The sequence below is a fragment of the Pseudonaja textilis genome, chromosome 15, assembly GCF_049901715.1.
Source record: "Pseudonaja textilis isolate UNSWEBS1 chromosome 15, rPseTex1.2, whole genome shotgun sequence".
In the NCBI taxonomy this organism is placed as follows: domain Eukaryota; kingdom Metazoa; phylum Chordata; class Lepidosauria; order Squamata; family Elapidae; genus Pseudonaja; species Pseudonaja textilis.
In genome coordinates, this window is record NC_142004.1 from 11,638,692 (window position 1) to 11,660,751 (window position 22,060).

The window sequence follows — 22,060 nt, forward strand, 5'->3', positions numbered from 1 at the left end:
TAATTTGATTTTTCTCTGTGATAAAACACTATTGCTGTGATGAATCAATTTTAGACCCACTTTCTAGGTAACCTGCAGGGACAGGCAGGCAGCTGACCCCAGAACATTTTTGTCTGAAAGGGAGCTCCAATTCTTCTTCCTTAAAGCCAGAGCCGGTCACATGGAATAAGCCAATGCTCAGGTGGGGGCCAGTCCGGCCAAGGCCGTTTCTCGGGCAGCTCTTTCGGCTGTACTTTGTTCTGGACCCACATTCACACAAACATGCCCAGGTAGCATCTCAATTCACCCATTCCAAAATTCTGTGTAAATTTGCCAGCAGGGGGAAGAAAAAAATGCAAGCCTGCAAACTGAAACCTGGCAGGTTTTAACCAAGAGAGTCCCCAGGCTCAAGGCCCCCGTTCTGCAGGCCCCGTGGGGCCCCAAGGCTGCCTGCTGTCCCTGCAGCCCTAAGGACAGACCAGCTTCACCAGGTGGTCCTCCCAAGCAGGGGTGGCAAGAGCCTTCTTTCTCCCAGGCAAAGAGGCTGGAAAAGGCTTCCCCGCAGGGCCCCCATGCCGGCCACTCCAGGAGCGAAGCCCCACCAAGCTCCCCAGCCACGCAACCTGGCCCACGGCTCCTAAGAAGCACCCGTCCCCAGAGGTTTCTAAGCAGAGACTGGACAGCCACGTGCCTGGAATGGTCAAGGGTCCCCTGTTTGAGGAGAAGGTTGGACTGGAAGACTCCCAAGGTCCTTTCCAACTCTGTGACTCTGCTATTCTTCAGCCCGGAATTGGGATGATGGGAGCAAAGGATTTGGCTAATGCCGAGGAAAGCCACATTTCTAAACATGGCTTTATTCAGCCAAAATCCCTACCTAATTTAGAATGACTCATTAATGTGCAAAATTGGGCCGTCCAAGGGCTGGTTCTGTAGCATTTAGAATAAAAAAAAAGGCAGGTGAAAGAACTTCTGTTAATAAGTTACAGATGTTAGACTATCTTTCTATTTCCCAGAAACAAAACTCATTTTGAATAGTAAATATCATTTCAAGTCCTGGAGAAGCTGGATTAGAACTGCACCATTTAATTACAGACTGCCTCCCTGTGATTCAGGGCTGCCTTATGGAAGGGGGGGACGAGAGCTTTGCACCCAGCTCTCTCATTCGGCTATAAAGGGGGTCGGAAGAGCTACTACCTCTCTGCTTGGAGATGAGACAAACAGCAGGAGGCACCTGAGGTGGCAGATCTGGGTCACCAGCCGCTTTTGAAAACACCCAGCCATTCAGAATGTCTGCCCCAGAGGCCAGGATAACTTTGGGTTGACCTACACCCACTTTACACTTTCCAAAAGCAGGTGAGGTCATTTCACCTGGATTCAGAGAATCTCTGAAGGTCCCAAATCAATGTCTGGATGCCGAGTGGGACGAGGGTAGAAAAGGAGACTGAATCCTGGGGCAATGTTTGGTTAGAAGCGTTTCTGGGTGAACCACATAAGCCGTTTTCCTCTTCAGAGCCGAGTTGGGCTCCTTCTGACAGGCAAGTGGCATCATGCAAAATTGGCACAACACCAGCCCAGGGCATCAGTCCCGGCAAGGAGGGCACCTTTCGTCATCACTGTGGGGTCCCTGGTGCCCTCTGAGCAGGGTTGTTTTCTTGAAGACGTTTCACGTCCCAGCTAGATAACATCCTCAGGGATAGAAAGGAGTGGTGTGTTCACTGATGGTGTTACCTACTTGGGTCATGAAAGGTCCACAAGAAAACAAACCAACCTCGGAGGGCACCCAGGAGCCCCCTCCCCCGTTTCAGCCTTAGTTATAAATATTCCCTATTATTGGTACCATAACTGGGGCCAGCCTTAGGCAGAGACAGCCAAGCCCGACTTGCATTCTGCATGGGGTTAGCATGCAACATGCTAGCTGTCACAGAGCACAGCTGCTGAAACTGGGGCGCCGCTGTTCATGGGCAGAGGTTTTGCCCCAAGCCCTGCACTCTGTCAGGAACCCTGCACAATTAGCAGCCAAAGCCCTCTGGGCTATGCCACAGCTCACCGATTCGTCCCTTGGCATCCACCAGTAACAAAATGCCCCCTGCTGAGACCTCCCCTCCCAGATCTGACCCATCAGGCAGAAGACCGGGCTGGATCCCTAAGGAAGGCGGCTGCCCCGCCTCCCCCCCCGCCGGCCACTGGCCCAAGTCTATGTACTGAATGGATCTTGCATAATGCGTACTATCTAGAGAAGCAGACAGGCTATATAAACTCATGCTGTAAAAACCTCAGACCAGCTCATTATTCCTTCTTGCTATGCCTTTTTATGGAATCTGTTTAGTCAGAAGTACCTAAAGTTGTTCCAAGGCTAATTCTTATTCAACAATAAACTTATTCAAATCCCTGCTGCAGCTTTTCAGTTCCATCCAGGCTGCCTCTTCTAAAGACCCAAGGAACCACATCAGCTGAATTTCCCTTTCTCAGACCTGCAGAATTAAAACAATTTGTACAAGTAGAATCCTTTGGAGAGACTGTCAGTGACGCAAATGCATATTTAAATTAAGGCTCTGTCGCACGGCTTTTACCTGGCTAGATTACAAGAATGAAAGAGGAACAAAGAGCAGTTGAAAATAAGGCTGCTCGATAGCATGGCTGGCATTTTTTACATTCTCTCGTAGAGTTAAGGATGGGCAGACTCCAAAGGGAAGTCCACACGGCCCTCAGCAGCTTCCTGTTTGGTCTGATGCCCCAACGCCATCCACCTCCTAACAAACCTATGATGCCATTTGGCCTAACTGGCTGAAACCTCTGCGGCTCATTTTCCCATCATGTATTAGGATGAGCATGGACGGCCCTAAGAAGGAATCCATACCTTAACAATCAACCATCTACAAAACCAACCTATCGGTTGGAATCATGTTGATGCTAACTGACAGACAATGGCATGCTGTGGGATGGGAATAGAGTGGAGTGGAATAGGGTAGGGTAGAGTAGAGTAGAGTAGAGTAGAGTAGAGTAGAGTAGAGTAGAGTAGAGTAGAATAACAGAGTTGGAAGGGACCTTTGGAGGTCTTCTAGTCCAACCCCCTGCTTAGGCAGGGAACCCTATACCATTTCAGACAAATGGTTATCCAAGTCTCTTCTTAAAAACCTCCAGCGTTGGAGCATTGACAACTTCTGGAAGCAAGTTGTTCCATTGATTAATTTGTTCTCACTGTCAGGAAATTTCTTAGTTCTAAATTGCTTCTCTCCTTGGTTAGTTTCCACCCATTGCTTCTTGTCCTGCCCTCAGGTGCTATGGAGAATAGTTTGACTCCCTCTTCTTTGGGGCAGCCCTTGAAATATTGGAAGACTGCTATCATGTCCTCCCCGGTCCTTCTTTTCAATAAACTAGACATACTCAATTCTAGCAACCATTCTTTATGTTTTAGCCTCCAGTCTCCTCATCATCTTTGTTGCTCTACTCTGTACTTTTTCTAGAATCTCAACATCTTTTTTCAATCACGGCGACCAAAACTGGATGCAGGATTGCAAGTGTGGCCTCATCAAGGCATTATAAAATGGTAGTAACATTTCACATGATCTTGATTATGTCAATGCAGCCTAGAACTGTGTTGGCCTTTTTTGGCAGCTGCCGTACACCACTGGCTCATGTTTAAACGGTTGTGCACTAGGTCTCCAAGATCCCTCTCACAGTTACTACTCCTGAGCAAGGTACCACATACGCCGTTCCTGGGCATTTGGTTTTTCTTGCCTAAATGCAGAACCTTCCTTTTTTCACCACTGAATTGTATTTTGTTAGATAGCACCCAATGTTCAAGTCTGTCAAGATCCTCCTGTATCTTAAGCCTATCTTCCCGAGTGTTGGCTATTCCTGCTAGCTTGGTGCCATCTGCAAATTTGATGAGTTCCCCATCTACCCCCTCATCCAAATCATTCATAAAGATGTTGAAGAGTCCTGGGCCTAAATCAGAGCCTTGAGGTACCCCACTGCATTCTTCCCTCCATGTAGATGCAGTTCCGTTGAGGACCACGCGTTGAGTTTGGTTGGTCAGCCAGTTACAAATCCAGAGCAGAGAAATTGCCTATTTTGTCCCTCCATAACCCCCCACCCCCACCCCAATAATCTCATATGCAGGCTCTCCACTTGGATTACCCTAAGGAGGCACCCCTACTTTCCATAACAATCAACCACCTACAAATCCGATTCTGAAACACAGAAGACCTCACACAAGAGCCCCCTCCACCAATTCGAAGCATGTTGATGCTAGTCTACAGACGACAGTGTGCAGGCATCACCTGGCCTACCCTTGGTCCTCCATCCTTGGTGCCCCACGCGTGCAGGCCCTTCACTTCGAACTGGTTTGCACTGGTTTATAATTTGCCGTTTCCCTATTTCTTTTGCCTGGAGACTGAAGAAGGAGACTTGTATGACACCCCTGGTTTGTGGTCTGCCTGCCGTTGGCAGTGGTGGATAAGACTTTGTTCTCAACCCTGAGAGCCCTCCTCCTTCAGCACCACGGATGGGGTACTATTTCTTTAAGTTAATAGACCAGCTCTTAAGGTTTTTCAGAGATTCATTATTGTCTGTTTTGGAAGTTGGGATGCTGATATGGCACATCAAGCACTGTTGGTCTACTTTTAGAAACCACTAACTGGAAACTGAATACTAATCTCATATGGCAGAAGTGTTCATTCTCTGAAAAAGCAACTCACTGCATTGGGAAATCAGATTATAATTCGCCGATATTGGCTTTCTGTTTTGTTTTTGATTTTTTTTTTACACTTTTCAGCCATTAAAGGTTCGGTGGTTTTTCTCTACCTCATCTTGGGAAAGTTATTTTTTAATTGCCCTTATATGTTATGTCAAAGAGTTCAATTTTTTAAATATAACCAGGATCATAATTTGCTTCTGGATATAAAATATCCTGAGTGGTCTGAACAAGCCACTGCAACCTTGGCCAGATCATTTCTACCTTTTGATGTTTCAACGATTTCACACCTCACCTGTTTAAGCATGTATGCAGGATTTAAAGCTGCCACCCCTCGCCATGTTCAATCATAGATACTACGTCTGCTTTACTCAAAAGCATGTGCATAGAATACTCAGCTATAACTTCATCTCAGCTGCCTGAGCCACGGCATATTTATCAGGATTCATCCCAGCGACGAGGCTCGTGAGGCTTTCTCCCAAGTAAGTGTGTAGGAATCATACGTTACACCCGCTTACTTTATATCTGTGCCTCTGTACAATGAAAACCATTCACCAACACAAGATGTCATCAACATGGCAACTAGCTAACGTAAAGATAATGTGGTCCTAGGACAGGCATTGCCTATCAGACCTTTGCAATGAGTCTTAAGCTGCCTGAAACAAGAGACTGGGAGTGAATAACCAGGAGGGTCAAACTCAGATGCTATCACCGGGAGATCCTCCTCCTCCTCCTGGGCCTTCCCAACTGGTCCCATGCCCTTCGTTAGTTAGTCAAGCCTAGGAGGGACCTTGCCCGCATCCTCCTTTCCCCAGAAATCCCAGCCAACCTGGTTCCCTTGCAAAGCAGCCTCTGCCAAGTGGAGATGCCACCAGGCGCTGCTCCCTCGGGATTGTGGCGCACCGGAGATCTTGCAGCGGCTCGGCTGCCCTTGGGCCCCCCCGAGGCCTCAGGGCCTTCCAAGCAGGCCTTGAAACCCCTAGCAGTCAAGCCTGACGTGACGCCCGAGGCTCGAAAGCAGAAGAAAGGGCCCAAACCCGGGCTGGCGTTGACCGCGGGCCCCGGAGGAGCCCTTCCCTCCTCCGACAAGCCGCCCGACCGGCCCGGCCTTTCCCAGCATCATCTCTGCCTTCCTCCGGAGCCGCCCGACGGCTCCTTCCTTCGGCGCACCGGGGCCCCGCTCGGTCCTGCCCTGCGGAGCCGGCCTTTCCTCGCCCCGCTTGGCTGCAGCCTCCCTCGGCCCGCGGTGCGCTGGAGCCCCCGGCCGAGGAATCCGTCGTTTCCTGCCGTCCGGCTCCCGCCTCACATTGGCCGCCCCGCGGAGCCCATCCCGCCGCCTCTCGGGCGCGCCTCCCCTGCCCGCAAAGAGGCCAACGCCGCGGCCATCTCGGGACTGGCGGGACCCGACCCCGCCGGGAAGGGCGCTGCGGCGGCGGGGCCCCGGGCGGCAGGAGCGGCGGGCGCTGCCGCAGCGGCGGAGGGAGCCGCCACCGGGCGGGCTGCGCAGGGCTGGGCGGGCGGGCGCTCCCCGGCGGGCTCCCGCCGCCCCTTCCCGCAGGAGACAGCCGCCGCCGCCGCCGCCGCCCTGCCCGCCCGCCGCTTCCGGAGAGGCGCCCGCAGCAGCCGCGGCACATGGCGGGGCCGGTGGGCAGGGGGGCTCGGCGCCGCGGCGGGCGGGCGGGCGGGCGGGGCGCTCCCGGGGAAGGGGCTCCTCCGGCGGGCGGGCAGCCGGGCCGGCACTCACCTCCTGGCGGCGGCGGCGGGGCGGGCAGGCTCTGCCGCGGCGCTTGGGCGAAGCCGGCGCTCCCATCGGTGGCGCCCGCGACGGCCCGCAGGCGGGAGAAGCAGGAGCCGGCGGCGGCTGCCCGCGCCCAGCAGGGACGGACGGACGGGCGGGCGGGTGTCTTCCCTCCTCCTCCTCCTCCTCGCCTGCCGCCTGCCTGCCTGCCTGCCTGCCGGCCGCTCGCTCGTTCCCTCCCTCGGCTCGCCGCTTCCCGCCGCCGCCGCCGCCGCCGCCGCACGGCACAGCCGGCCACGCTCCGGAGCCTCGGGCGGAGGGAGGCGGCCGCGCCGCAGAGGCTCCGCGGCCCGGATTGGTCGGCCGCCGCCTGATAGGCGTCGGCGCGCGCCAATGGCGCGGCTCGCTGGGGAAGGGGCGGCTCCGCGGGCGCCAGAGCCCAGTTAGCCCGGCCCGGGCGCTGAGCTGCCGCCGCCGCCGCCCCATGTGGCGCCCCCCGCCCGGCGGGACCTGCCCGCGGCCCCCTCCGTCCTCCCCGGGGCTGGAGAAGGAGCCTGGCGGCGGGGCGACTCGGGCTCCCCGAGGGCCGGGCGGGGTGGCGGCCTCTCCGCGGGCCCCGCCGGCTCCGTCCCGCCGGTGCCGCCTCTGCTTCAGCCGCAGCGTCGGCTGCTCCCGGGCCAGATGCGCTGCTAGCAGCGGCCCAGCCGTGGAGCCCTGCCGGCCTCGCTCCGTCGCTGGGGGAGCCTGGAGGGCCGGCCGCTCGTCCTCCCAGAGGCCGGCCGAGCTTCGGGGAGCAGCCGCTGGCTGAGGCGGAGGATCCCGGCCCCGCGGGAGCCTTTGCAGCGGAGCCCGGCTCCCCCGCTCCCTGCCGCCGCGGGGCGGAGGCCTGTTTCTGCCGCGGCCCCCTTCGGGCTCCCCGGGGATCCCCCCGCGCCCCTCCAGGCCCTCTGCCGGCCCCTCTTGCCACCCGCCCCCCCCCGGCTGATGGCCTGCAGGGCTGGCCCGGAGAAGGGCCTCTCCTCGGCTGCCCTCTGCTCCTGGGCGAGGCGGCCAATTCGCTCAGCCGTGGCCAGACCCAAAGGGCTTCCTCTACGAAGACAGGCCCGTGAGGCCTCGGGGCCTTGGAGAGGGGAGCCCCCCAGGCCGGAGGGGTCCAGCAAACGGGTTGTGGGGTCTCCGTAAAGGACCAACTGGAGGCCGCTGCTGCTTGCAGGGAGTCAGTCAGGAGGAGGTGAAGGGCGGGAAACGCCAGGGATGCCTCCACGGAGGTTTGGGAAGGGCGACTTTCTCAAGAAGCTGACAAAGGATGCTAAAAAACGGCACAAGACTGAATTACAGGTCGTCCTCAACTTACAACTGGCCGCGTAGCAACCCTTTGCGGTTACAACAGAGCCCCCCCCCCCAAAAGCTACCTACAACCTGGTTCCGAAGTTAACCGATCTCTTCCGTGATGGTTACTTTTCAAGAAGAAAAGCCAGATTAGTCATACAGGCTTTTTAATGTAGGTGGGACACGACTGATTTCCCAAAAAGCGATGGCGTGAGAGAAGCTTGGCAAGCTGTCCTAGAAGAGTGACACGCCTGGAAAAAGGGAAGGCTTTTCTCCAAACCACCTTCCTGCTTCTACCCAGACAGGCTCCAGTTTTGCCCTAAGAGAGTGGCTTGATTAAGTGGATTAATTCTTAAATACAGCGCTTCATTTTTAAGTTTGTGATTCTGCATTGTATCCCTTGGTTACTGTGATTAGCTGCAGTGGACAGCCTTTCAGGTACCAAGGCAGAATATAAATTTAGCAAATAAATGGAGTAAAGAAAATGAAATTCCTTTCACGGGACTTGAGGAGCAGGCACGGAGGGGAGACCAAGCCAAAATCCTTCAGCCAGCGCCTAATGGAAGCATGCCGGGAAAAGGGGGCGAGGTCTGATGCCTTCAGATGGTAGCTTAGCGGGCGGAGAAGAGGAGGAGGCAGGAGGGCAAAGCCCCCAACAGCTGGGGCCCCTATGGAGCCACAGTGTTCCTGGGCCGCCTGCCACAGCCACCAGGGACTTGAGTGGGGGCGCCAGGTGGGGGCTGTCACTGCGCCCTCTTGTGGACGGACAGAGGCTCCCAGTCGGATAGTCATGGAAAGCAGGACGCAGGAGCAGGACGACTCTGCAGAAAGACGGGGCTTATACGTCCGTCAAAGGCGAAGGGTCTGAGATGAAGCACCGTCTTCGCAGGCGTTGCTGTTGACCCCATAGGATTGACCCCTAACCTGAGCTTTGGGGAATCTACCCCGAGGTTTCCATAGCTTTTAAAGGGCACTTCCCAAGCAGTGCTTACCTTTAAAGAAAGAAGGATCAACCTTCTACTCCGAACAGGGTAAAAGCGACTTTCAGCCCCCACCGTAGTCTGTGAAGTTCTTGGAAAGGTATATTTTGGGCATGCCGCTATTCCAGGGACAGCTGCTCTTCCTTGCATTTAATTATCCTTCGGACTTAAGTTGGGCTTGAGGGATTGCTAGGTACCTGGGATGGTTTTAATCCGGCTACTGTGAATACTCCGCTTCCAAGCGCAGCAAATGTGAACTCAGCACATCTGACTAATCTCGCTTGATTATTAGGCTCGTATGTTCTTTTAGCAAGTCGTCATTCATAATTTAATCGGCTTCTCATCTTCTGTTGGTCATTTTTATTGTAAAAACTAAACAGGCCCATAATCTTGTAAACCTTTCCTCACACACTTCGTCCCTCTGCTTTTTAGAGACTTCCCCCCCACACACAACTATTCCTCTTTACAATTTGAAAATGCGAGAGCGAAGGTAAACTTATCCCTGACTAAGTGTGCCAAGGAGAAGCCCCAGAAATGAGAGTGTATTCCTGCCAGAAGGCTTTTCATTCCAGCCTCTTTCGCATCCTCCTCTTTGCTCCCTCCTTCCCTCCCTCCCTCCCAGCCTGCCTGTTGATTCCCAGGTCAGCATATTAAGACAGACCCCCTTCCAGACGCCACGGGCCGGTTATCCCTTTGACCATCAGCATTCAGCATTCAGACCCAGCTCTGGGGCACCTCCTAAGCATGGCGCCTGAGACCCAGGCGTTGATTTCCACCAGGAATAGTCAGCCTATAAGAGGTGCCTCCTGGGAAGTGCCCGCAGAGTTTCCATGGTTATTATTAACAGATTAACAGAGTTGGAAGGGGCCTTGTAGGTCATCTAGTCCAACCCCCCACCCAAGCAGGAGACCCTACGCCGTTTCTGACAAATGGCAGTCCAGTCTGGTTGCTTTCTTCTCTTTCGGAGCACTGGCAGATCTAGTCTCATATTCCAGGTCGGCGTTGGGCATTTGCCCTTCATTTCTTTGCTTTTTTTTGTGTGGATATGTGAATTTTAGAAACTGCCCACCCCACTTCTTAGAGAAACTCTGGGCGGTGTGCAAGTGCAATATAAAAAGATAAAAACTATATATAAAAATTGCGCTAGGGGGGAGGCTTTGTCCCTGTAAGGCCTTCCACAGAGAAAAGAGGGGAGGGGTAGAAGCCAAGCAAAACCAGCAAGGAAGCCAGAAAGGAAAGTTTTCCTAAGATCCAGGTGTGGGTGGAGCCAGGTGAAATTGCCAGCTGAGGGATGCCCCGTGGCCAGAGGCGGTGGGTCGGCATGGGGAGGAAAAGATTCAGGCTCAGTCAGGCAAGGCCGGGGGGACGGGGGTTCTTTCCGGAAGTTCCACCCTCCGCTCTCAATGGGGTTGCACTGGGAGTTTGATTAGGCTGAGGTCTCTGTCTTTTCCCCCTTTGTTCTTTGCTCTTTTTTTCTTCTCGTAAATTTAAGCAATGTTTTTTTTTTTAAGGAAGGGGAAGCAACACGAGTGGATGATTTTAGAGAGCCAGGTAGATGCCCGCAGACCTAAGAGAAGACAGTAACGGAAGGCAGTGGGGCCCATTGTGTGGAGCAGGGAAAGGGAGCTAACTGGGCAGCAAAGAGGGGAGGAAGAGGATCAGTCAGGCCTAATGCCCAGAAGGAGAGGAGAAGTCGGGCCCAGAGGAAGGAGAGGCCCTTCTTCCAGGCCAGTGGCTACTGAATGCCACGTTCGCCAAGCACTTGGCAGCTCAGAAGCATCTGCGGGGGCGAGAGTGACAAAATGTGACATTGTGTAGAGGACCGAGGGAATGGCCTTGAAGGGCTGAAGGAAGAGCCGCTACCAAGGCAACACTCGGTTAAGAGGGGCTGGAGCCCCCTCCAAGAAAATAATGGGGGGAAAGGTCTCCGGCCCCTCCTTAGTCCACAAGAAGATAGGCGCATCCAGCCTTTGCAAATGATCTTGCTGTAGTTGTTACAATCCCTTCTCATCTCTTCTGTCTTCTAGTCTAGTCTAACCTATTCATGCCTCCCATCACCCCCATAAACAACTGAAATTTTCTACAATAAGAGTAATCCTGGCCTATGCGGCATTGTTGTCTTAGTCTGGTCTACCTTATTAGGCTGACCCACTTTTAATTAATAAGATTTTTTAAAAATCCTGCTTTTATTACTTTAGAAGTAAGTCAAGGCAGTGAACATACCTCATACTCCTACAAGACGAAAGGAGCTGATTGTCCAATGTGGTTTCAACTAGTATCAAGGCTCCACTTATTAACTGTGATTTGCTCCCTTCATCCCACAGATCAGTGGCTCTCAACCTTCCTAATGCCGCGACCCTTTAATACAGTTCCTCATGTCGTGGTGATCTCCAACCATAAAATTATGGCTCGGTTCCTAAGACCGTCGAAAATATGTGGAAAATATGTGTTTTCCGAGGGTCTTAGGCGACCCCTGTGAAAGGGTCATTCGCCCCCGAAAGGGCGAACGACCACAGGGTTGAGAACCGCTGCCATAGATGGAATTCATCCCCAGGCAATGGAAGCGTTGCTTTTGGAATCCGTTTTTTCTTCCCAGGCCAATGCATACGCTCCAATTGTGTACACAAGCATAAAATCTCTCTTTCTCCATCAACCCACAGACAAGGTAACCATTGTCCACCTGGCTGCACTTAAATCTAATTCTTGCAGCTGATGGCCTACAATGAATAGTGACCATCGATCCTCTGGAATATAATTTACAGGGATTCGCTTTAAATCAGATACCAAAAGTTAAATGCCCTTATTCTGCAGTTCTTGAAACCAGATATGCCGTTATCTTAAAGACATTGCTCTCGCATCTTGAATTCATATTAGAAAGTGTTCTGAGCATCTTGACTGACTCACAGTGTCCCGTGTCCTGTATATTCTCTGGCCGTTTGCATCTTATCCTGGATCCGTTGACTCCGATTGTGTCAGTCTGCACGTTTCTTTTCTTCCGATCCCTGGGAAAACTCCAGCTAGCCCCCAAGGAGGGTCCTAAAAGCCAGGATGGCAGCCAGAGACAGGATATCATCATAGGCCCACCCAAGCCTTTTTTTCCCCCCACTTGGGTGCTTGTAGCCATCATCTTGTCCCTTTTTGATCCCCACGTAGACCCCACCGCTCCGCCTGCAGCCGCTGAGGGGTTACTCCTGAAGGTTCCCCATCTTGCCCCGTAGCTACTGGGGCAACCTCATCTCCTCTGCTGTTGCTGCTGTTGTCGTTGGCCCCGGAGCAGAGATTGAAGGGCAGCCCCATTTCTTTGGTAAGCCCAGGGCCCCCGTCTCAGAGCCCACCCCCCCGCTATCCATGCAAATCATGCCCAGACGTGTTCAGCCGATAGGCACATTTAATGTGGACGGTCAGGAAGCATTTTGCTTGGAGAAGAAGAAGGTAAACCACTCACCTCTGCCAGGACGCCGGGACAGGCTGGGTGGGAGCCCCCCCAAATACTGCAGACAGATGTTCTCCAGGACCAGGAAGAGCAGTAGATCCTACTCCAGGAAGAGGGGGGGGTGTATCCAGGGCCTCTTCCCCGAACCCGCTGGTCTTTAGCAATGCCGGTGGCCTCCCTGGCACGAGTTTCTGTCCAATTTCTGCCAGCCCAGACCCTCCTGGGACCAGGAGCGCTGCCTCCCCTGACTCATGGCCTAAGAATCCCTCCATTGTCTTCCTCGGTGCAGGGTGAGCTCTCAAAACAGCTACCCGATTGTTGAGCGGGGCAGCTCAAAGCAGCCACATGACTTGAATCCTCAAAATGCCCCACTGTTTGCCCAGGTTCTGCCTCTGGCCCCATTTCAGCTGCCGTCCTCGGCCTGCAAAGCCTGGAATGGCTTTGGGTCATCTCCCGTCAGAAGATCAGCAGGAGGAACAGTCTTCCCGGGGCCGGTCTGGCCTTAACTCTGGCCCTGTTTTCTGGGCCCTTCCAGCCCCTGGGCTTCAGTCTGTCCACCCAGACATTGCTCCAGTGACGGGAACTCCTGTCAACATGCCTGTTGTTCCGCTTTATTGCTTCTCAAAATGAAATCTGCTTTCGTTTTGTCGTTGTCTTTGTTATTTTATTTTTAATTTAAGTATCGCACCCTAAACATTTTATTTCAGATTATTATTGTTTTTTAAACTCTGGCAGGAATTGCAACAGAATCCTGCTCCATCTCATTTTCCCACCTTTAATAGTGATCTGTGGCTTCCCATCGCTCTGAAAAAAAGAACTTGCAACAGAAATTAACCTCACACCTTCACATCCATTCCCAAGGAGATTTTACCCACCCCCCATCCCCCACCTGTATGTTTTTTTGTTGAAGAAGCCAGACTCCAATTCAGCTGTTTGTTTCTGGAATTAAAACCTGCAGATTAATTTTTGCTCCTTTTCACAAAAGGTTGGAGGCCTGGACTACATCCAAAAGAGATAGGTAGTGTGGAATCACCATAATTAATCCCCTCGCATTTAGTGGGGAAGTCTCCAAAACATTGCCAGCCAGCTGGAATTTTCTTAGATTTTCCTGCTGCTGTTTCCATCTTTCTAGGATCTTTGAGATCTACGGAAGCGCAGGAGAAAATCCAAAAGCAGAAACAGGAATCCCCTGCGTTCAGTCTAGTCTTTGAAAGGGTCACTTTTATCAACTACTTAATTGTCATTTGATCTACCACCACCATAGTCGTTCATCATCAAACTTCAACCCATTTAATGTAAGAGCTGGAAAACGTCTCAGGGAACAATTTATTATACGTGGTCGTAGGGAACGTTTTGACATCCTTGCACTGATTGAATGCAGAAATTTCCTGAAAATTAAATCACAAGCTATATATCTGATTAAGACTTGCAGCCCAAACAAGCAAATACGTTCAAAGCCAAACTGTACAAACCGGCATAAATAGTATCAAGGAATAGGAACTGATTTAATCAAAAAAGGCTTCCTAAAGTATATAACAGAAAGAAACACCTTTTTGAAAGTTTCCCCAATTTTTTCTTATCGGACTAACTGAGCCCTCAGATTTTTCCTCCAGCCTCCTGAAGTGGGGCCTGCCCTCATTAGGATTCACCCTTAACAATGTCAGCGAATTCCTCGATGCTTTAGCTTCCTGCTTGGTAAATACAGGACCATAAGAATAGCCTGGAAGTTTTGGACTGTTCAGGACATTGAGTCCTGAGTTTTAATTTTCCTATTTGGAAGTTAGTCACGCCACGTTAGAAACCCAAAACTTCAAATAGCTGACAGGAAGTAGGCCTGACTGTGAGATCACAAGGAACCTCCCTAGATGTCCTCAGGACCTGGCTATATTTGAGCCACGAACAAGGCGTCCACCTATTCTAGTCTAAAGCACCTGAAGGCAGAACAACAAGCAATGGGTGGAAACCAATCAAGGAGAGAACCAATCTACAAATAAGGAGAAGGGGGTTCGGCTAGAAGACCTCCAAGATCCCTTCCAACTCTGTTATGTTATTCTGAGGGCATTTTAGGGCATTTTAGTTCACGGAAAGAACTGACCAATGAAGGAGACACCATCATCCCCTTTGGCAGTCTGTTCCATTCTTGAACAGGTGACCATTCTTCCTGAAATCCGACTGAAGTCTTCCTCGTAATTTAATCCCCATGAACAACACAGAACAATTCTGCCTCTTTGTCTACGTTACTGTACAGCCTTTTCTTGGACCACGATCACGTTTCCCTACGGTCTTCTCCAAGTTAGACATATGCCCAGCCTTTCCAACCATTCCTGACACCATCCGTATTTTCTTGTCCACTTGCTTCCCGTCCAGACACTGAAGGACCACTTTGTCAATGACCTTCCCAAAACGTGGTGCCGGGAATCTTCAACTTAGGAGTCAACCTACAAGAACATACAGGGAGGGAATCCTCAACCCATGACCGCAGTTGGGACCAGAATTTCCATTGCTAAGTAAGGAGGTTGTGACCGATTTTACAACCTTTTATGCAGTGGTTGTTAAGTGAATCCTACTGTTCCTAAGTGAATTGGGCTTCTCCCATTGATTTTGCTTGTGGGAAGCTGTTTGGGGAATTTGCAGCTGACAATCATGTGGCCTTGGGAGGACGGTCAACTTGCTGATGGTGGTCAAAGGGCTGAATTTTCATCATGTGACTGGAAATGCTGAGATGGTTGTAACTACGAGGACAGGTCTTAAGTCGCTTTTTTCAGTGCCATTGCAACAGGGAATGATTGCCCAATGAATGGTCGTAAGTTGAGAACCTGTACTGACTTGTCTCCTGGTGAAGAGGCCTTGACTGGATTGAGTCCTGGCTTGTTTGTCCACGAGATCATCTGTGATCTCTCCCACCCCTTCTTGGGCTATTACAGGACTCTCCAACCTTTGCAACTTGTGGACTTCACCTCCCAGAATTCCTTAGCCACCCCTGGCCTATTGGCTAGGACCAAGTAGGAAGGTGGGTGGCCTCCATGAGTCCAGGCATTGAGGCAACCTCCTTGGTATTCACTTAGCAAGAGACTTCATCCTGGGGGGCGTTTTTGTAAGAATGAGGCAGAAATCCCCAACTCTGAAGGGCTTTTTGTAGGGGCTTCACGTAAGTATTTCAAAGTAGAACGGACAAAATACTCCCTGGGACGCGATGAAGAGGCTGAGCAGGAGCTTCCCAGGATGCTTCCGGGGTGGCTTCAAATGCTGCCCTGCACGATTTTTGTGCAGCTCATCCATCAAGATGACTCACTGAGGTTCAGAAGCTCTGCACAGGATTTGTTTCTGTAACATCCAGCTCCATCCTCAAAGTCTAAATTTACCGGCCTCTTTCATAACAATACAAACTAACATGACCTGCTGCAAAAACCTTCGGAATTGCAGCTTGGGGCAAGGAGGTCACCTCTCCTTAGAGGCATCCCAGAGGGGAGCTTGAGGGCAGAAAGAGGTCGTGGTTGTGACCAATAGTGCAAGAGTTTCCTTAGGATAAAATACAAATAAAAATCACACAAAGCAGCGTTTTTTATAGCATGTTCTTCCCTGGGCTCTTGTCACAAGTGGTGAATGCCATTCACTTTCCCCTCCATGGTAAGGACAGCAGAGTAGGAAGAGAACCCGTAAGGCCACCCTTGCCCTTGCTGGACAAGAGAGAAGAGGAAGAAGGAGAAGGAGAAGGAGGAGGAGGAGAAGAAGAAGAAGAAGAAGAAGAAGAAGAAGAAGAAGAAGAAGAAGAAGAAGAAGAAGAAGAAGAAGAAGAAGAAGAAGAAGAAGAAGAAGAAGAAGAAGAAGAAGAAGAAGAAGAAGAAGAATACTTTATTGGCCAAGTGTGATTGGACACACAATGAATTTGTCCTGGTGTAAATACTCGCAGTATACATAAAGAAAAGGTACATTCGTTAAGAATCAAGAATCATCACGTACAACACTTAATGATAGTCAGAGGGTACAATAAGCAATCAAATCCTACTAGGAAACAGTCAAATAGGATATTGGAAGACTAGACTAGACTAGACTAGACTAGACTAGACTAGACTAGACTAGAATAGACTAGAATAGAATAGAATTCTTTATTGGCCAAGTGTGGTTGGACACACAAGGAATTTGTCTTGGTGTAAATACTCGCAGTATACATAAAGAAAAGGTACATTCGTTAAGAATCAAGAATCATCACGTACAACACTTAATGATAGTCAGAGGGTACAATAAGCAATCAAATCCTACTAGGAAACAGTCAAATAGGATATTGGAATATAGACTAGACTAGACTAGACTAGACTAGAACAGAACAGAACAGAATAGAATAGAATAGAATAGAATAGAATTCTTTATTGGCCAAGTGTGGTTGGACACACAAGGAATTTGTCTTGGTGTAAATACTCGCAGTATACATAAAGAAAAGGTACATTCGTTAAGAATCAAGAATCATAACGCACAACACTTAACGATAGTCAGAGGGTACAATCCGCAATCAAATCATACTAGGAAAGGGAAGGGTAAGTTGTTCTTTGTTCTTGCAGTGGCCATTGGGATAGTGGAGAGTGGTTTGGTTTCACCGCTGGTGCAGAAGCTGAAGACGGAGAAGGAGGACATCCAAGAGCTCATCCTGGACACCCTAACAGGCTGCCTGCGAGTCGAAGCCTTTGAGGCCTTGGCAAAAGGATCCGTTTCTGTCCTAAAGGAGAAGCTCCGGCATCCCTCACAGGCCATCAGGTGCAAGGCTGCCGAGGCCCTCATGGCCATCAGGTGAGGCACACCGGCAAACACGGCGGAGGAGCTGCAGGGTAGCTCCATGTCTGCCAAGAGCGGTTTCCCTCTCGGCTTAGCTGGCTGGTCAAGAGGGCAAGGCAAGTAGGCCAGCCTCAGCTGACCCAAAGGGTTGGTTTCCCCACTTCAGCGTCCCATTGGAAGGGAAGAACATGGTCTTCAAAGAAGACGTCTTTCCAGACCTGGTCAACCTGCTGGAAGATGAGGATTCAGAAGTGCGAGCCAACGCTGCGGGGGCCCTCATGAATTCGGCAGTGACCACGCAAGGTGAGTGTTTTCTCCATGAGAGAGAAGGGGGCAGGAGGGGGTCTCCTGGGGACACAGCTGGGGAGCACCTGGGCTGCACTTAAGGTGTTTCCTTCTCACCATTTTTATTAGAGATTTTATTTAGAGTAGCGAAAATAAGTATAACCTAAACTCAGGAAAAGAAATAAAAATAAAGTGCAAAGGAAGATAAAAACATAGAGGAGTGATTTCCAATTCATCACAACTAAAAACAAATGTATAATTAAAATTATAATTGAAAAGATAAAAATTAATATAAACCAAAGAAAAAGGAAAAGTGGAGGAAAGAAAAATAGAAAAAAAAAGAATATGAAAAAGAAAAAAGTTTACAAAAGTTGCTCCCACCTTCCTCACAAGTATAAACAATTTTAGTAACTTTTCACCTCCTTTTAAATTACAACAAATGATTTCTTCTTCCCATACCTCATCTCTTTACCCAAATCTATAAAGCATCATCGTTTCAGTCCTGGTGTCAAGTCCATTATGTGTTACCAGAAATGACATCATATCTATTTTAATCTTGATCAAATAAACCAACTGTATATTCCTTCCTTTTACTTCTAACAATCAGTCTCATCAACTAATGCCATAGAATTTGATGTCTTCTTTGCCCTTTCAAAACCTCTTTCATCTTTCCACTGCCGCTCAAGCCCCGCCCTCTCTTGGCATGTTGGCTTCATCTCCTGGCTCTTGGACCAATGGGAGACCACCGTCCTGCACTCACCTCATGAGGAGCAACCGCCAGAGCACACGTGGGCCGTCTCCTCTCCCCTCCTTATCCAGATCTGTTTGCCAATTCCTTGGTCTTTCTTCCACTCCTTGTCTCTCCCTTTATCTGAGACATGCTTAGTTCGCTGTGCCTCCCCCAGAAGTCTCTGGGCTGTGCTTATTACCCCAAGGAGAGGGAAGGGCTCAGTCATGTTTAGAGAAGCAGGACTAGGATTTCCTCGGTTTCCCCTTTGCTTTTAGCATAATTTTCGAGTACTTTTCACTAAATAAAACCCTGGGTTGTGCCTAGGGGGCCAGGAAGCCCATTCAGACCTTCTGGTTGCAGCTGCTTCCATCTGATCTCTTAATTTACCACTCCCTGCTGGTCTAGTTCAGGGATCCCCAACCACCGGGCCATGGACCGGTACCGGTCCGTGGAACATTTCCTACCAGACCGCCAGTTTGCTGGGCGCCGCCATCTTGTTTGAAGAGAAAGTGCTTCCAGGTGAGCTTTTCCGGTTGGAAAGTGGCATTTGGGTCCTGAAGGAATCCTCGCGCCTTAGTTTCATCGGGGGGGAGGCAGCTTCGAACAGAACTAAGGCGCAAGGATTCTTTCAGCACCCAAGGCAAGGCGAGCCGAGCGACCGTCCCAAAGCCGTCCCGGAGCGAAGCCCATCAACAAAGGTACAAAGGAGGAGTTGAAGGTGGCAGGGAGAAGCGGGGGACGGTTGGCTGGCCAGTCGCTCGGCTCGCCTTGCCTTGTCATGCGTGCTGATGCCGGTAGCGGGCCGCAGATCATTTTGTGATGCCGGTACCGGGCCGTGGCACAAAAAAGGTTGGGGGCCACTGGTCTAGCTGGCTGAGGAATTTTGGGAGTTGAAGTCCACAAGTCTTAAAGTTGCTAAGGTTGGAGACCCCTGGGCTAGCCTGTGCGTTCCCTCCTACGTTTTCTCTCCGTTTCAGGGAAATATGCCGCCATTAATGCGGAAGCCATCGACTATCTTCTGCCTCTGATCCACGACGAGAAGAGCAAAGTCCGCCTCTACGCCATCAAGGCCCTGACCATGTTGTCCGAAGCCCCAGAAGGCCGCCTGGTGCTGCTGAAGCACGTGCCGGAGTTCCGGAAGCATCTGCGCGACTCCAATGCGACCGTGCAGAGAGCTGCCGAGATCGCCATACAGGTCATCGAATGGAAACCCTAGAAAGCCCTCCTAGCAACTGGCAATAAAGTTGGCAGGAGCCCTGATGCTGTGGGGAAGCGTTTCCTTCGCGGTGTAACTGGGCAAAAGAGAGCCGGCAGCCGTCTGGTGGAGGGTCTCCTTTGATACCATTGAGGGTGGAGGGGAAGGGGGGCAGAATTAAAACAGCCGATTGGCCATGACCTTGAAAGCCCTTCACGGCACAGGGCCAGGCTCATCCCACTAACTAGGCCAAGCCCGTCCTACTCCGATTGGCTGAGAGGGCCTACTTTGGATCCTGTCAGTCAAAGAACTCCGACCGGACAGTAGGATCCCAAAGAAGAGCCTTCCCTCTGGAAGGTCCAGCCCTCCTTCCGCAGGAGCCTGATTAGCCTAAAAGACCTGGCTCCGCTGGTTGGCTTGGGGTCCAAAGGGGAGAGGGCTGCTGGATTGATGGAAGACTTCCCCTCCCCGTCTCGCTCCCTGCTCCCTACGTGTCCATCTTGAGGTGTTCCCGTTGTGTTCTTCTTCTTTGTTTTATTGTTCCATTTGCTTCTGGTCTGTTGATGCTCTTTTCAGTTGCAGGAATAAATGAGAAGCATTAAAGCAGGGGGTGTAAAACTCAATTTCATTGAGGGTCACATCCGGGTTGTGTTCGACCTCAGAGGGCCAGGGTTGGGCGTGGCCATGATGGGTGTGACACGGGACTTGTGTTGGGGGGGGCACCAAGTACTAAGGCAGGACTTCCCTGAGACCTTCCCTCACTCTCATTATAACCTTCCTTCCTTCCCTCCCTTCTTTTTTCCTTCCCTCTTCCTTCTCCTTCCTTGCTCTCTTCCCTTCTTCCCTTCTTTTTCTTTGCCTTTCCTCTTTGCCTTTCTTCTTTCCTGTCCCTTCTTGGATGCTCCACTGCAAAAGGAGAAACGTTTCTCCTTTGGTGTTGTTTTTAGTTTGCTTTGATAGCCTTCCGCCCGTGAAAATAGAACTGAGGGAGCAACGCACCCCCCCCAAAAGCTCCATTTTCACTGAAGAGGCCCCACAGGCCAGTCCTTTTCTGTCTCCAGGCCGGCCTTGCAAGCCAGATCTAAGCACTCCACAGGCCGGATCCGGTCCCTGGGCCTTGAGTTTGACACCCCTGCTATAAAGATATTATGAAACACTGGCCGGGGCGGGGGGTGGTGGTGAAAGCAGGGGTGGGATTCAGCCAGTTTGGACCAGTTAGTTTGGATGATTAGTTGGCTGCACCCCCCCCCCCCCGCCCTAGTGTCTCCTTTATTTCTGTGTTTTGCAGCCCGGCTGATTCTTGCAGTACAGCAGGTTGCCGCGCCTCAGCTGTTTTCCCACACGCTCACCGAACCGGTTATTACGCTGGTTGAAAGAGAGGGAACAGAGGTGGAACTTTCTTCACTCTGTCCAGTATAAACGGTTGAAAGAATTTGCCTTGGCCAAGAAGAGATATGGCCCAGGAAGAAAGAAGATATTGGAAAAGAGGGCAGGCTGTGCTCAGATGCTCCTGGTGGGAACAGGCTGGCTTCTTCCGTAAAGGGAAGCGTTTCTGGGAAGAGGCCCCAGCATGAGCTGAGCCGCACGGCATTTGTGCCTGTGTCCAAGTGAGATTCCACCGCAATCTATCTTGGCGTCAGTGTTACTCCACGCTTCTATTAATGACCTGTACGCAAAGAGGGATGGACTGCTGATCCAATCTGCAGGTGAGACGAAATTCAGAGATCTGCCCAACACCCAGGATGACAGAATGAAATGGCAATTTGATTTGAACAGACTGGGAGACTGGACTGAGAGGAGCCAGGGGGAGAAGTGCAGGGGAGGAGACGGTACGACACAGACAGAGTGGGGGGTTTGTGGCCCCTGGAAACCCTGCATCTGAGGAGGACGTAGCCAAGCCAGCTCCCTACTAGGAAGTCTCAGGTGACTCTGGCTTGGATCCGAGGAAGCTGCTTCAAAGGGGAGGATTTCCCCCTAGCCTGTGCTGGTAAGACGCAGCCGGAGTGATTGATTATAAACACAACCACAATTTCACTTAGCAACTGCTTTGTTTAATGTCTGAGTTGCCCGTCCCAGTTGTGGTCACAAAGCAAGGACTATCAGTATTTGCCATCAACCCAGCATCATCTTTTAAGGATCACATAGACAGACTTCTTCAAGATAACCTTTCTCCAGCCTAGACCTCCCGAAGGTGAATATGTTGCTGCTACAGTCCATCTGCCTCTCTACTGATCGTCTTCTTCTTCATCTGTTCTCGGGGTTGTAGACTTCAAGAAGGCTTCATCCCACATCATACGCCTTCATTACTACTCTACCTGAGCTAGTGTGTGGCACCTTGTTTGGCTGCTGGTTGCTTTGATGATAATGGTCAACCCTAAAGGACAGGGACTATCCCCTACTTCAGTATCTCATGATCCATTGTGAGGCTTGTTTACAGTATCTTTCATTTTAATTCAATTTTTTCCTTCTCAATCCATATTCAGGATATAACAGATGGAGTACTGTGTACAATTCTGGGCAGTACATTTCCAGAAAGATATGGGCAGATATCCAGAAAGATATTACAAAGTTGATACAAGGATTTGAGGATGTGCCACAGGAGGACAGACTGGAGAATCCAGGGATGTTCAGAGTGGAAAAAAGCAGACAGAGGGATAGTTAGATAAAATGGTGCTCCAGGGAAGATGGCCAGGAATTAGTTTTCACTGTCCCAGAAACTTAAGAGAAGTAAGCACGGGCATAGGTTACAGTTACCTAGATTTAATTAAAATGTAGGCTAAAGGGCTTCCCATAATCACCAATAACATCCTCTCAGGGAGAGGCTCAGCAAACCTCAGGTACTCAGCACCCCCTCCCCCCACCCAGCAAACAAGCACACCCACAAACACACCCCAAACACCTTCGGTCTAAGTCCCAAAGGGGGCGGGG

The 22,060-nt window shown here is 51.0% G+C and overlaps 2 protein-coding genes across 3 annotated transcripts in view; one reads left to right on the top strand and one right to left on the bottom strand.

Moving 5' to 3' along the window:
- GNAZ (G protein subunit alpha z) overlaps positions 1-6,524 on the bottom strand; it is a 62,526-nt gene extending 56,002 nt beyond the window's left edge. Inside the window, exon 1 of one of the 2 annotated variants that reach the window (XM_026717073.2) lies at positions 6,420-6,524. The gene's annotated coding sequence lies outside the window, so the exon portion shown is untranslated. Of the gene's footprint in view, positions 1-5,504; positions 5,946-6,419 lie in introns of those variants that run through there. The other variant, XM_087913538.1, reaches the window with a different exon arrangement.
- RSPH14 (radial spoke head 14 homolog) overlaps positions 1-19,738 on the top strand; it is an 88,255-nt gene extending 68,517 nt beyond the window's left edge. The window contains exons 4-6 of the mRNA XM_026717075.2: positions 16,712-16,937; positions 17,089-17,225; positions 18,915-19,738. Coding sequence (XP_026572860.2) covers positions 16,712-16,937; positions 17,089-17,225; positions 18,915-19,153 — 602 coding nt within the window. The 3' untranslated portion in view covers positions 19,154-19,738. The remainder of the gene's footprint in view (positions 1-16,711; positions 16,938-17,088; positions 17,226-18,914) is intronic.
- The last annotated feature ends 2,322 nt before the right edge of the window (positions 19,739-22,060 follow it).